Genomic DNA, 15,913 nt, shown 5'->3' on the forward strand with positions numbered 1-15,913 from the left:
TTTTGTGTGTGTGTGAGTGAGTGAGAGAGAGAGAGTATGTGTGTGTGTTTTTATGTCTGTGTGTGTGAGAGAGAGAGTATGGGTGTGTGTGAGAGAGAGAGTATGGGTGTGTGTGAGAGAGAGTATGGGTGTGTGTCTGCGTGTGTGAGTGAGAGAGAGTATGGGTGTGTGTGAGTGAGAGAGAGAGAGAGAGAGAGAGAGAGTATGGGTGTGTGTTTTTATGTCTGTGTGTGTGAGAGAGAGAGTATGGGTGTGTGTGAGAGAGAGTATGGGTGTGTGTCTGCGTGTGTGTCTGTGTGAGTGAGTGAGAGAGAGTATGGGTGTGTGTTTTTGTGTGTGTGTGTGCGTGAGAGAGAGTATGGCTGTGTGTGTGTGTGTGTGTGTGTATGTTTATGCGAATGTGTGTATGTTTATGTGAGTGTATGTGTGTGCGTGAGTGAGTGAGAGTATGGGTGTGTGTTTTTATGTCTGTGTGTGTGTGAGAGAGAGTATGGGTGTGTGTGAGAGAGAGTATGGGTGTGTGTCTGCGTGTGTGTCTGTGTGAGTGAGTGAGAGAGAGTATGGGTGTGTGTTTTTGTGTGTGTGTGTGCGTGAGAGAGAGTATGGCTGTGTGTGTGTGTGTATGTTTATGCGAATGTGTGTATGTTTATGTGAGTGTGTGTGTGTGCGTGAGTGAGTGAGAGAGAGTATGGGTGTGTGTTTTTATGTCTGTGTGTGTGAGAGAGAGAGTATGGGTGTGTGTGAGAAAGAGTATGGGTGTGTGTCTGCGTGTGTGAGTGAGAGAGTATGGGTGTGTGTGAGTGAGAGAGAGAGAGAGAGAGAGTATGGGTGTGTGTTTTTATGTCTGTGTGTGTGAGAGAGAGAGTATGGGTGTGTGTGAGAAAGAGTATGGGTGTGTGTCTGCGTGTGTGTCTGTGTGAGTGAGTGAGAGAGAGTATGGGTGTGTGTTTTTGTGTCTGTGTGTGTGAGTGAGAGAGAGTATGGGTGTGTGTTTTTGTGTCTGTGTGAGTGATTAAGAGAGAGTATGGGTGTGTGTTTTTGTGTCTGTGTGTGTGTCTGTGTGTGAGTGAGAGAGAGTATGGGTGTGTGTTTTTGTGTCTGTGTGTGTGTCTGTGTGTGAATGAGAGAGAGTATGGGTGTGTGTTTTTGTGTCTGTGTGTGAGTGAGAGAGAGTATGGGTGTGTGTTTTTGTGTCTGTGTGTGTGAGTGAGAGAGAGTATGGGTGTGTGTTTTTGTGTCTGTGTGTGTGTCTGTGTGTGAGTGAGAGAGAGTATGGGTGTGTGTTTTTGTGTCTGTGTGTGTGAGTGAGAGAGAGTATGGGTGTGTGTTTTTGTGTCTGTGTGTGTGTCTGTGTGTGAGTGAGAGAGAGTATGGGTGTGTGTTTTTGTGTCTGTGTGTGTGTCTGTGTGTGAGTGAGAGAGTATGGGTGTGTGTTTTTGTGTGTGTGTGTGTGTGTGTGACTGAGTGAGAGAGAGTATGGGTGTGTGTTTTTGTGTCTGTGTGTGTGTCTGTGTGTGAGTGAGTATGGGTGTGTGTTTTTGTGTGTGTGTGTTACTGAGTGAGAGAGAGTATGGGTGTGTGTTTTTGTGTCTGTGTGTGTGTGTGAGTGAGAGAGAGAGAGAGTATGGGTGTGTGTCTGTGTTTGTGTCTGTGTGTGAGTGGGAGAGAGTGTGGGTGTGTGTTTTTGTGTCTGTGTGTGTGTGTCTGTGTGTGTGTGTGAGTGAGTGAGAGAGAGAGAGGGAGTGAGACTCACTCTCTCACCATAGAGTGAGACTCACACTCTCACCATAGAGTGAGACTCACACACTCACCATAGAGTGAGACTCACTCTCTCACCATAGAGTGAGACTCACACTCTCACCATAGAGTGAGACACACACTCTCACCATAGAGTGAGACTCACACTCTCACCATAGAGTGAGACTCACACTCTCACCATAGAGTGAGACACACTCTCACCATAGAGTGAGACTCACACTCTCACCATAGAGTGAGACTCACTCTCTCACCATAGAGTGAGACTCACTCTCTCACCATAGAGTGAGACTCACACTCTCTCCATAGAGTGAGACTCACTCTCTCACCATAGAGTGACACACACTCTCACCATAGAATGAGACTCACACTCTCACCATAGAGTGAGACTCACACTCTCACCATAGAATGAGACTCACACTCTCACCATAGAATGAGACTCACACTCTCGCCATAGAGTGAGACTCACACTCTCGCCATAGAGTGAGACTCACACTCTCGCCATAGAGTGAGACTCACACTCTCGCCATAGAGTGAGACTCACACTCTCGCCATAGAGTGAGACTCACACTCTCGCCATAGAGTGAGACTCACACTCTCGCCATAGAGTGAGACTCACACTCTCGCCATAGAGTGAGACTCACACTCTCGCCATAGAGTGAGACTCACACTCTCGCCATAGAGTGAGACTCACAGTCTCGCCATAGAGTGAGACTCACTGTCTCGCCATAGAGTGAGACTCACTGTCTCGCCATAGAGTGAGACTCACTGTCTCGCCATAGAGTGAGACTCACACTCTCGCCATAGAGTGAGACTCACACTCTCGCCATAGAGTGAGACTCACACTCTCGCCATAGAGTGAGACTCACACTCTCGCCATAGAGTGAGACTCACACTCTCACCATAGAGTGAGACTCACACTCTCACCATAGAGTGAGACTCACACTCTCACCATAGAGTGAGACTCACATTCTCTCACCATAGAGTTAGACTCACACTCTCACCATAGAGTGAGACTCACTCTCTCACCATAGAGTGAGACTCACACACTCACCATAGAGTGAGACTCACACTCTCACCATAGAGTGAGACTCACACTCTCACCATAGAGTTAGACTCACACTCTCACCATAGAGTGAGACTCACACTCTCACCATAGAGTGAGACTCACACTCTCACCACAGAGTGAGACTCACACTCTCACCATAGAGTGAGACTCACACTCTCACCATAGAGTTAGACTCTCACTCTCACCATAGAGTGAGACTCACTGTCTCACCATAGAGTGAGACTCACACTCTCTCCATAGAGTGAGACTCACACTCTCACCATAGAGTGAGACTCACACTCTCACCATAGAGTGAGACTCACACTCTCACCATAGAGTGAGACTCACACTCTCACCATAGAGTGAGACTCACACTCTCACCATAGAGTGAGACTCACACTCTCACCATAGAGTGAGACTCACACTCTCACCATAGAGTGAGACTCACACTCTCACCATAGAGTGAGACTCACACACTCACCATAGAGTGAGACTCACACTCTCACCATAGAGTGAGACTCACACTCTCACCATAGAGTGAGACACACTCTCACCATAGAGTGAGACTCACACTCTCTCATAATCTCTTCAGGCAGAGAGAGAGTGAGACAGGGACAGATTCCCTCGCTGGTAAATCATTTTCGCATGAACTCTTGTGTGTATGTTACCCACCCCCGGATCCCACTGACATTATCTCTCTCTGTTTCATTGGCAGCCCCTCCCTCGTGGTGATGGACGGTCATCGCTCCCGTATCTTTGCCCTGAAGTTCCACCCTGCGAGCTTCAGTGAGCTCATTTCAGGAGGATGGGACGATACTGTGCAGGTACAAAGCCTGGAGAATACTTCACACACTGTGAGGAAGTCACCCAGCCTCGGGAAATCACACAGCCCAAACCGGGGACATCACACAGCCCGGGGACATCACACAGCCCGGGGAAATCACACAGCCCGGGGAAATCACACAGCCCGGGGAAATCACACAGCCCGGGGAAATCACACAGCCCGGGGAAATCACACAGCCCGGGGAAATCACACAGCCCGGGGAAATCACACAGCCCGGGGAAATCACACAGCCCGGGGAAATCACACAGCCCGGCCCGGGGAAATCACACAGCCCGGGCCGGGGAAATCACACAGCCCGGCCCGGGGAAATCACACAGCCCGGCCCGGGGAAATCACACAGCCCGGCCCGGGGAAATCACACAGCCCGGCCCGGGGAAATCACACAGCCCGGCCCGGGGAAATCACACAGCCCAGCCCGGGGAAATCACACAGCCCGGCCCGGGGAAATCACACAGCCCGGGGAAATCACACAGCCCGGGGTAATCACACAGCCCGGCCCGGGGAAATCACACAGCCCAGCCCGGGGAAATCACACAGCCCGGGGAAATCACACAGCCCGGGGAAATCACACAGCCCGGGGAAATCACACAGCCCGGGGAAATCACACAGCCCAGCCCAGGGAAATCACACAGCCCAGCCCGGGGAAATCACACAGCCCGGGGAAATCACACAACCCGGGGAAATCACACAGCCCGGGGAAATCACACAGCCCGGGGAAATCACACAGCCCGGGGAAATCACACAGCCCGGGGAAATCACACAGCCCGGCCCGGGGAAATCACACAGCCCGGCCCGGGGAAATCACACAGCCCGGCCCGGGGAAATCACACAGCCCGGCCCGGGGAAATCACACTGCCCGGCCCGGGGAAATCACACAGCCCGGGGAAATCACACAGCCCGGGGTAATCACACAGCCCGGCCCAGGGAAATCACACAGCCCAGCCCGGGGAAATCACACAGCCCGGGGAAATCACACAGCCCGGCCCGGGGAAATCACACAGCCCGGCCCGGGGAAATCACACAGCCCGGGGAAATCACACAGCCCAAACCGGGGAAATCACACAGCCCGGGGAAATCACACAGCCCGGGGAAATCACACAGCCCGGCCCGGGGAAATCACACAGCCCGGGGAAATCACACAGCCCGGGGAAATCACACAGCCCGGGGAAATCACACAGCCTGGGGAAATCACACAGCCCAAACCGGGGAAATCACACATCCGGGGAAATCACACAGCCCGGCCCGGGGAAATCACACAGCCCGGCCCGGGGAAATCACACAGCCCGGCCCGGGGAAATCACACAGCCCGGCCCGGCGAAATCACACAGCCCGGCCCGGGGAAATCACACAGCCCGGGGAAATCACACAGCCCGGGGTAATCACACAGCCCGGCCCGGGGAAATCACACAGCCCAGCCCGGGGAAATCACACAGCCCGGGGAAATCACACAGCCCGGCCCGGGGAAATCACACAGCCCGGCCCGGGGAAATCACACAGCCCGGGGAAATCACACAGCCCAAACCGGGGAAATCACACAGCCCGGGGAAATCACACAGCCCGGGGAAATCACACAGCCCAAACCGGGGAAATCACACAGCCCGGGGAAATCACATAGCCCGGGGAAATCACACAGCCCGGGGAAATCACACTGCCCGGGGAAATCACACTGCCCGGGGAAATCACACAACCCGGGGAAATCACACAGCCCGGGGAAACCACACAGCCCGGGGAAATCACACAGCCCGGCCCGGGGAAATCACACAGCCCAAACTGGGGAAATCACACAGCCCGAGGAAATCACACAGCCCGGGGAAATCACACAGCCCGGGGAAATCACACAGCCCGGGGAAATCACACAGCCCGGGGAAATCACACAGCCCAGCCCGGGGAAATCACACAGCCCAGCCCGGGGAAATCACACAGCCCAGCCCGGGGAAATCACACAGCCCAGCCCGGGGAAATCACACAGCCCGGAGATATCACACAGCCCAGCCCGGGGAAATCACACAGCCCGGGGAAATCACACAGCCCGGGGAAATCACACAGCCCGGGGAAATCACACAGCCCGGGGAAATCACACAGCCCAGCCCAGGGAAATCACACAGCCCAGCCCGGGGAAATCACACAGCCCGGGGAAATCACACAACCCGGGGAAATCACACAGCCCGGGGAAATCACACAGCCCGGGGAAATCACACAGCCCGGGGAAATCACACAGCCCGGCCCGGGGAAATCACACAGCCCGGCCCGGGGAAATCACACAGCCCGGCCCGGGGAAATCACACAGCCCAGCCCGGGGAAATCACACAGCCCGGCCCGGGGAAATCACACAGCCCGGCCCGGGGAAATCACACTGCCCGGCCCGGGGAAATCACACAGCCCGGGGAAATCACACAGCCCGGGGTAATCACACAGCCCGGCCCAGGGAAATCACACAGCCCAGCCCGGGGAAATCACACAGCCCGGGGAAATCACACAGCCCGGCCCGGGGAAATCACACAGCCCGGCCCGGGGAAATCACACAGCCCGGGGAAATCACACAGCCCAAACCGGGGAAATCACACAGCCCGGGGAAATCACACAGCCCGGGGAAATCACACAGCCCGGCCCGGGGAAATCACACAGCCCGGGGAAATCACACAGCCCGGGGAAATCACACAGCCCGGGGAAATCACACAGCCTGGGGAAATCACACAGCCCAAACCGGGGAAATCACACATCCGGGGAAATCACACAGCCCGGGGAAATCACACAGCCCGGCCCGGGGAAATCACTCAACCCGGGCAAGTCACACAGCCCGAGGAAATCACACAGCCCGGGGAAATCACACAGCCCGGGGAAATCACATAGCCCGGCGAAATCACACAGCCCGGCCCGGGGAAATCACACAGACCGGGAAAATCACACAGCCCAGCCCGAGGAAATCATACAGCCCGGGAAAGTCACACAGCCCGGAGAAATAACAAGCCCGGGGAAATCACACAGCCCGGGGAAATCACACAGCCCGGGGATATCACACAGCCCGGGGAAATCACACAGCCCAGCCCGGGGAAATCACACAGCCCAGCCCGGGGAAATCACACAGCCCAGCCCGGGGAAATCACACAGCCCAGCCCGGGGAAATCACACAGCCCAGCCCGGGGAAATCACACAGCCCGGAGATATCACACAGCCCAGCCCGGGGAAATCACACAGCCCGGGGAAATCACACAGCCCGGCCCGAGGTAATCACACAGCCCGGGGAAGTCACACAGCCCGGGGAAATCACACAACCCGGGGAAATCACACAGCCCGGGGAAACCACACAGCCCGGGGAAATCACACAGCCCGGCCCGGGGAAATCACACAGCCCAAACCGGGGAAATCACACAGCCCGAGGAAATCACACAGCCCGGGGAAATCACACAGCCCAAACCGGGGAAATCACACAGCCCGAGGAAATCACACAGCCCGGCCCGGGGAAATCACACAACCCGGGGAAATCACACAGCCCGGGGAAATCACACAGCCCGGGGAAATCACACAGCCCGGGGAAATCACACAGCCCGGGGAAATCACACAGCCCGGGGAAATCACACTGCCCGGGGAAATCACACAGCCCGGCGAAATCACACAGCCCGGCCCGGGGAAATCACACAGCCCGGGAAAATCACACAGCCCGGGGGAATCTCACAGCCCGGGGAAATCACACAGCCCGGGGAAATCACACAGCCCGGCCCGGGGAAATCACACAGCCCGGGGAAATCACACAACACAGCCCGGGGAAATCACACAGCACGGGGAAATCACACAACCCAGCCCGGGGAAATCACACAGCCCGGCCCGGGGAAATCACACAGCTCGGGGAAATCACACAGCCCGGGGAAATCACACAGCCCAGCCCGGGGAAATCACACAGCCCGGCGAAATCACACAGCCCAAACCGGGGAAATCACACAGCCCGAGGAAATCACACAGCCCGGCCCGGGGAAATCACTCAACCCGGGCAAGTCACACAGCCCGAGGAAATCACACAGCCCGGGGAAATCACACAGCCCGGGGAAATCACATAGCCCGGCGAAATCACACAGCCCGGCCCGGGGAAATCACACAGACCGGGAAAATCACACAGCCCAGCCCGAGGAAATCACACAGCCCGGGAAAATCACACAGCCCGGAGAAATAACAAGCCCGGGGAAATCACACAGCCCGGGGAAATCACACAGCCCGGGGAAATCACACTGCCCGGGGAAATCACACAGCCCGGGGAAATCACACAGCCCGGGGAAATCACACAGCCCGGGGAAATCACACAGCCCGGGGAAATCACACAGCCCGGGGAAATCACACTGCCCGGGGAAATCACACAGCCCGGCGAAATCACACAGCCCGGTCCAGGGAAATCACACAGCCCGGGAAAATCACACAGCCCGGGGAAATCACACAGCCCGGCGAAATCACACAGCCCAAACCGGGGAAATCACACAGCCCGAGGAAATCACACGCCCAGCCCGGGGAAATCACTCAACCCGGGCAAGTCACACAGCCCGAGGAAATCACACAGCCCGGGGAAATCACACAGCCCGGGGAAATCACATAGCCCGGCGAAATCACACAGCCCGGCCCGGGGAAATCACACAGACCGGGAAAATCACACAGCCCAGCCCGAGGAAATCACACAGCTCGGGGAAATCACACAGCCCGGGGAAATCACACAGCCCAGCCCGGGGAAATCACACAGCCCGGGGAAACCACACAGCCAGGCCCGGGGAAATCACACAGCCCGGCCCGGGGAAATCACACAGCCCGGCCCGGGGAAATCACACAGCCCGGCCCGGGGAAATCACACAGCCCGGGGAAATCACACAGCCCGGGGAAATCACACAGCCCGGGGAAATCACACAGCCCGGCCCGGGGAAATCACACAGCCCGGGGAAATCACACAGCCCGGGCGGGGAAATCACACAGCCCGGGGAAATCACACAGCCCGGGGAAATCACACAGCCCGGGGAAATCACACAGCCCGGGGAAATCACACAGCCCGGGGAAATCACACAGCCCGGCCCGAGGTAATCACACAGCCCGGGGAAGTCACACAGCCCGGGGAAATCACACAACCCGGGGAAATCACACAGCCCGGGGAAACCACACAGCCCGGGGAAATCACACAGCCCGGCCCGGGGAAATCATACAGCCCGGCCCGGGGAAATCACACAGCCCGAGGAAATCACACAGCCCGGGGAAATCACACAGCCCAAACCGGGGAAATCACACCGCGAGGAAATCACACAGCCCGGCCCGGGGAAATCACACAACCCGGGGAAATCACACAGCCCGGGGAAATCACACAGCCCGGGGAAATCACACAGCCCGGGGAAATCACACAGCCCGGGGAAATCACACAGCCCGGCCCGGGGAAATCACACAGCCCGGGGAAATCACACAGCCCGGGGAAATCACACAGCCCGGGGAAATCACACAGCCCAGTCCGGGGAAATCACACAGCCCAAACCGGGGAAATCACACAGCCCGAGGAAATCTCACAGCCCGGGGAAATCACACAGCCCGGGGAAATCACACAGCCCGGCCCGAGGAAATCACACAGCCCGGGAAAATCACACAGCCCGGAGAAATCACACAGCCCGGAAAAATCACACAGCCCGGGGAAATCACACAGCCCGGGGAAATCACACAGCCCGGGGAAATCACACAGCCCGGGGAAATCACACAACCCGGGGAAATCACACAGCCCGGGGAAATCACACAGCCCGGCCCGAGGAAATCACACAGCCCGGGAAAATCACACAGCCCGGAGAAATCACACAGCCCGGGGAAATCACACAGCCCGGGGAAATCACACAACCCGGGGAAATCACACAGCCCGGGGAAATCACACAGCCCGGGAAAATCACACCGCCCGCGGAAATCACACAGCCCGGCGAAATCACACAGCCCGGCCCAGGGAAATCACACAGCCCGAGGAAATCACACAGCCCGGCCCGGGGAAATCACTCAACCCGGGGAAGTCACACAGCCCGAGGAAATCACACAGCCCGGGGAAATCACACTGCCCGGGGAAATCACACAGCCCGGCGAAATCACACAGCCCGGCCCGGGGAAATCACACAGCCCGGGAAAATCACACAGCCCGGCCCGAGGAAATCACACAGCCCGGCCCGGGGAAATCACACAGCCCGGGAAAATCACACAGCCCGGCCCGAGGAAATCACACAGCCTGGGAAAATCACACAGCCTGGGGAAATCACACAGCCCGGGGAAATCACACAGCCCGGGGAAATCACACAGCCCGGGGAAATCACACAGCCCAGCCCGGGGAAATCACACAACCCAGCCCGGGGAAATCACACAGCCCGGCCCGGGGAAATCACACAGCCCGGGGAAATCACACAGCCCGGGGAAATCACACAGCCCGGGGAAATCACACAGCCCGGCCCGAGGTAATCACACAGCCCGGGAAAATCACACAGCCCGGGGAAATGACACAGCCCGGGGAAATCACACAGCCCGGGGAAATCACACAGCCCGGGGAAATCACACAGCCCGAGGTAATCACACAGCCCGAGGTAATCACACAGCCCGGCCCGGGGAAATCACACAGCCCGGGGAAATCACACAGCCCGGCCCGGGGAAATCACACAGCCCGGGGAAATCACACAGCCCGAGGTAATCACACAGCCCGGGGGAATCACACAGCCCGGGGAAATCACACAGCCCGGGGAAATGACACAGCCCGGGGAAATGACACAGCCCGGGGAAATCACACAGCCCGGGGAAATCACACAGCCCGGGGAAATCACACAGCCCGGCCCGGGGAAATCACACAGCCCAGCCCGGGGAAATCACACAGCCCGGGCGGGGAAATCACACAGCCCAGCCCGGGGAAATCACACAGCCCGGGCGGGGAAATCACACAGCCTGGGGAAATCACACAGCCCGGGGAAATCACACAGCCCGGGGAAATGACACAGCCCGGGGAAATCACACAGCCCGGGGAAATGACACAGCCCGGGGAAATGACACAGCCCGGGGAAATCACACAGCCCGGGGAAATCACACAGCCCGGGCGGGGAAATCACACAGCCCGGGCGGGGAAATCACACAGCCCGGGCGGGGAAATCACACAGCCCGGGGAAATCACACAGCCCGGGGAAATCACACAGCCCGGGGAAATGACACAGCCCGGGGAAATGACACAGCCCGGGGAAATCACACAGCCCGGGGAAATCACACAGCCCGGGCGGGGAAATCACACAGCCCGGGCGGGGAAATCACACAGCCCGGGCGGGGAAATCACACAGCCCGGGCGGGGAAATCACACAGCCCGGGCGGGGAAATCACACAGCCCGGGGAAATCACACAGCCCGGGGAAATCACACAGCCGTGTTACTGATGTTGCCGTGGTAATGAGTTTTGTTACATACCTGTTGAATCTGGATGATCCAGTGGAAATTGCTGCTGTACCCCTGGGATGCTGGTCCCCAGGCTGAGTTGAGGGTGCCGGGTTCTCTGGGTTCAATACCACTCAGTGAGCATTTACCTGACTGAAGATTTTAGATGTGTTACTCTCCTACTGAGACCTGAAACTCTTCCTTTCTCTCCTTCTAGTTCTGGACCGAGAATCACCCACATTCAATCAGGTAATGTGGACAGGACATTCGCAACAATTTCAGATTAATACTAGGTTTGTTACTGGGATTGGCACTGCGATTGTCGCTCTGATTAGCACTAACAGGTGCTGCGATTGTCGCTGGGCTGTGACTGAGATTTAGTACTAACGGGCACTGCCATTGTTGCTGGGATTAGTATTAACGGGTACTGCAATTGTCACTGGGACTATCACTGAGATTAGTACTGGGACTGCTGCTGTAATTAGTCCTGGGACTGTCGCTGTGGTTAGTACTGGGATTGTCGCTAAGGTTAGTATTGGGACCATCGCTGGGATTAGTACTGGGACCGTCGCTGGGATTAGTACTGGGACTGTCGCTGGGATTCGTACTGGGACTGTCGCTGGGATTAGTACTGGGACCATCGTTGGGATTCGTACTGGGACTGTCGCTGGGATTCGTAATGGGACCGTCGCTGGGATTAGTACTGGGACCGTCGCTGGGATTAGTACTGGGACCGTCGCTGGGATTAGTACTGGGACCGTCGCTGGGATTCGTAATGGGACCGTCGCTGGGATTAGTACTGGGACCGTCGCTGGGATTCGTAATGGGACTGTCGCTGGGATTAGTACTGGGACTGTTGCTGGGATTGTCGCAGGGGTTATTACTAACTGGTACTGTGATTGTTGCTGATACTGTCACTGAGACTTTTACGAGGATTGTCAGTGCAATTCCCACTGGTATTGGTACTGCGATTGTCACTGGGTCTGTCACTGGGATTAGTACTGGCGGGTATCGCGATTGTCACCGGGTCTGTCACTGGGATTAGTACTGGCGGGTACTGCAATTGACGCTGGGACTGTCACTGGAATTAGCACTAACGGGTACTGCAATTGTCACTGGGACTGTCACTGGGATTAGCACTAACGGGTACTGCAGTTGTCACTGGGACTGTCACTGGGATTAGTACTGGCGGGTACTGCAATTGTCACTGGAACTGTCACTGGGATTAGTGCTAACGGGTATTGTGATTGTCACTGGGATTAGTACTAACGGGTACTGCGATTGTCGCTGGGACTATCATTGGGATTAGTACTGGCGGGTACTGCAGTTGTCACTGGGATTAGTATTGACAGGTACTGCAGTTGTCACTGGGACTGTCACTGGGATTAGTGCTAACAGGTACTGCAACTTTCGCTGGGACTGTCACTGGGATTAGTGCTAACAGGTACTGCAACTTTCGCTGGGACTGTCACTGGGATTAGTACTGGCAGGTACTGCAGTTGTCACTGGGACTGTCACTGGGATTAGTGCTAACAGGCACTGCAATTGTCACTGGGTGTGTCACTGAGATTAGTGCTAACAGGCACTGCGATTGTCGCTGGGACTATCACTGGGATTAGTGTTAACAGGTACTGCGATTGTCGCTATGATTGTCGCTGGAATTAGTACTAACAGGTACTGCGATTGTCGCTGGAACTATCTCTGGGATTAATGCTGTCGGGTACTGCGATTGTCGATGGGACTGTCACTGGGATTAGTACTTACGGGTACTGCAATTGTCGCTATGATTGTCGCTGGGGTTGTTACTGGGAGGGACTCTAATTACCCTGGGACGAGGTGATTGTTACTAGGAGAGACTCTGTAATTACCCCGGGACGGGGGGGATTGTTACTGGGATTGTTACTCTGTAATTACCCAGGACGGGGGGATTGTTACTGGGAGAGACACTATAATTACTCTGGGACGGGGGGGATTGTTACTGGGAGAATCTCTGTAATTACCCCGGGACAGGGGGATTGTTACTGGGAGAGACTCTGTAATTACCCCGGGACGGGGGGATTGTCACTGGGATTGTTACTCTGTAATTACCCCTGGATGGGGGGATTGTTGCTCTGTAATTACCCCGGGACGGGAGGATTGTTACTCTGTAATTACCCCGGGATGGGGGGATTGTTACTCTGTAATTACCCCGGGACGGGGGGATTGTTACTCTGTAATTACCCAGCGGTAATTAAACTTTCTCGCCATTTTCAATGCTTTCAGGAAGATTTCTGGCCCTCATCTCTGTGGAGATGCCCTTCAGATTCACCCAGAAACGAATGAGATTTTGACGGGATCATGGAGGAAGGAGAAGAGCCTGGAGGTGAGGATTCCCAACTGTCAGCTTCCGGGGAGAGCGGGCTGGGCCTGGGGCAGAGTTGGCAGCCATCATGGGGACAGACTGAACCTTTCACATTTCAATTAGCAGAGCTCGCACTCAACTCCCTGCTTTCTCTCACTCAGATCTGGGACTACGCGTCCGGACAGAAGATTCAAGACGTGCCTGAGGATGATACCGGCCACAGTCTGGTAAGGCCAGGATCTGGGAATGTCTCCCCCACGGGCACTGACTCTCCCCCGGGGTACGGGCACCGACTCTCCCTGGGGTACGGGTCTCCCCACGGGCACTGACTCTCCCTGGGGTACGGGCACCGACTCTCCCTGGGGTACGGGTCTCCCCACGGGCACTGACTCTCCCTGGGGTACGGGCACCGACTCTCCCTGGGGTACGGGTCTCCCCACGGGCACTGACTCTCCCTGGGGTATGGGCACTGACTCTCCCCAGGGTCCGGGCACCAACTCTCTCCGGGGTACGGGCACCGACTCTCCCCGGGGAAGGGGCACCGACTCTCCCCGGGGTCCGGGCACCGACTCTCCAAGGGAAGGGGCACCAACTCTCCCCGCGTACAGGCACCGACTCTCCCCGGGGAAGGGGCACCGACTCTCCCCGGGGTACGGGCACCGACTCTCCCCGGGGTACGGGTCCCCCCCACGGGCATGAGGAGTGAGGGTGTATGTAGAGGGTGGGGGTGGACAGGGGAATATTTTGGGGGGGTGGGAGTGGACAGGGGTATATTTTGGGGGGTGGGTGTGGACAGGGGTATATTTTGGGGGGTGGGAGTGGACAGGGGTATATTTTGGGGGGTGGGAGTGGACAGGGGTATATTTTGGGGGGTGGGTGTGGACAGGGGTATATTTTGGGGGGGTGGGTGTGGACAGGGGTATATTTTGGGGGGGTGGGTGTGGACAGGGGTATATTTTGGAGGGTGGGTGTGGACAGGGGTATATTTTGGAGGGTGGGTGTGGACAGGGGTATATTTTGGAGGGTGGGTGTGGACAGGGGTATATTTTGGGGGGTGGGAGTGGACAGGGGTATATTTTGGGGGGGTGGGAGTGGACAGGGGTATATTTTGGGGGGTGGGTGTGGACAGGGGTATATTTTGGGGGGGTGGGTGTGGACAGGGGTATATTTTGGGGGGGTGGGTGTGGACAGGGGTATATTTTGGAGGGTGGGTGTGGACAGGGGTATATTTTGGAGGGTGGGTGTGGACAGGGGTATATTTTGGAGGGTGGGTGTGGACAGGGGTATATTTTGGGGGGTGGGAGTGGACAGGGGTATATTTTGGGGGGTGGGAGTGGACAGGGGTATATTTTGGGGGGGTGGGAGTGGACAGGGGTATATTTTGGAGGGTGGGTGTGGACAGGGGTATATTTTGGGGGGTGGGAGTGGACAGGGGTATATTTTGGGGGGTGGGAGTGGACAGGGGTATATTTTGGGGGGGTGGGAGTGGACAGGGGTATATTTTGGAGGGTGGGTGTGGACAGGGGTATATTTTGGAGGGTGGGTGTGGACAGGGGTATATTTTGGGGGGGTGGGAGTGGACAGGGGTATATTTTGGAGGGTAGGTGTGGACAGGGGTATATTTTGGGGGGGTGGGAGTGGACAGGGGTATATTTTGGGGGGGTGGGTGTGGACAGGGGTATATTTTGGGGGGTGGGAGTGGACAGGGGTATATTTTGGGGAGTGGGAGTGGACAGGGGTATATTTTGGGGGGGTGGGTGTGGACAGGGGTATATTTTGGGCGGTGGGAGTGGACAGGGGTATATTTTGGAGGGTGGGTGTGGACAGGGGTATATTTTGGGGGGTGGGTGTGGACAGGGGTATATTTTGGGGGGTGGGAGTGAGGGTGTGTGTAGAAGGTTCTGGATTGATGCCCCTCTCCCTTGCTCCAGACCTATAGCTGCCGTTGGCTGGGCCCTGACCATCTGATTGCCGCCGGAACCAGGGACAATCTCTGTCGCCTGGTCCACAGGGACTCGATGGTGGTGAGTTTCTGCTGCTAGCGCCTCCATCAGGCCAGCGAGAGTATCGAGGGTGTCAGGATTGTCCAGTCTCAGTGGCACGAGCGGACATCACTGTCCTTGTCTGCTTTGATTCCCGTCCTGCATTTATATACCCCTCCTCGACACCTATATACCCCTCCCCGGCATCTATATACCCCTCCTCGACATCTATATACCCCTCCCCGACACCTATATACCCTCCCCGACATCTATATACCCCTCCTCGACATCTATATACCCCTCCCCGACATCTATATACCCCTCCTCGACATCTATATACCCCTCCCCGACATCTATATTCCCCTCCCCGACATCTATATACCCCCCGACACCTATATACCCTCCCCGACATCTATATACCCCTCCCCGACACCTATATACCCCTCCCCGACATCTATATACCCCTCCCCGACACCTATATACCCCTCCCCGACATCTATATACTCCTCCCCGACATCTATATACCCCTCCGACATCTATATACCCCTCCCCGAC

General features: G+C 56.5%; 1 protein-coding gene across 1 annotated transcript in view; it reads left to right on the forward strand.

The window, feature by feature from the left end:
* Positions 1-15,400, forward strand: part of LOC144677689 (pre-mRNA 3' end processing protein pfs-2-like) — a gene marked incomplete at its 3' end in the record, with an annotated part of 21,129 nt that extends 5,729 nt beyond the window's left edge. Inside the window, exons 3-7 of the mRNA XM_078537726.1 lie at positions 3,519-3,627; positions 11,253-11,284; positions 13,298-13,397; positions 13,538-13,603; positions 15,308-15,400. Coding sequence (XP_078393852.1) covers positions 3,519-3,627; positions 11,253-11,284; positions 13,298-13,397; positions 13,538-13,603; positions 15,308-15,400 — 400 coding nt within the window. The remainder of the gene's footprint in view (positions 1-3,518; positions 3,628-11,252; positions 11,285-13,297; positions 13,398-13,537; positions 13,604-15,307) is intronic.
* Positions 15,401-15,913: the final 513 nt, after the last annotated feature.

Source organism: Cetorhinus maximus, unplaced genomic scaffold, assembly GCF_964194155.1.
Source record: "Cetorhinus maximus unplaced genomic scaffold, sCetMax3.hap1.1 HAP1_SCAFFOLD_2892, whole genome shotgun sequence".
NCBI classification, from domain to species: domain Eukaryota; kingdom Metazoa; phylum Chordata; class Chondrichthyes; order Lamniformes; family Cetorhinidae; genus Cetorhinus; species Cetorhinus maximus.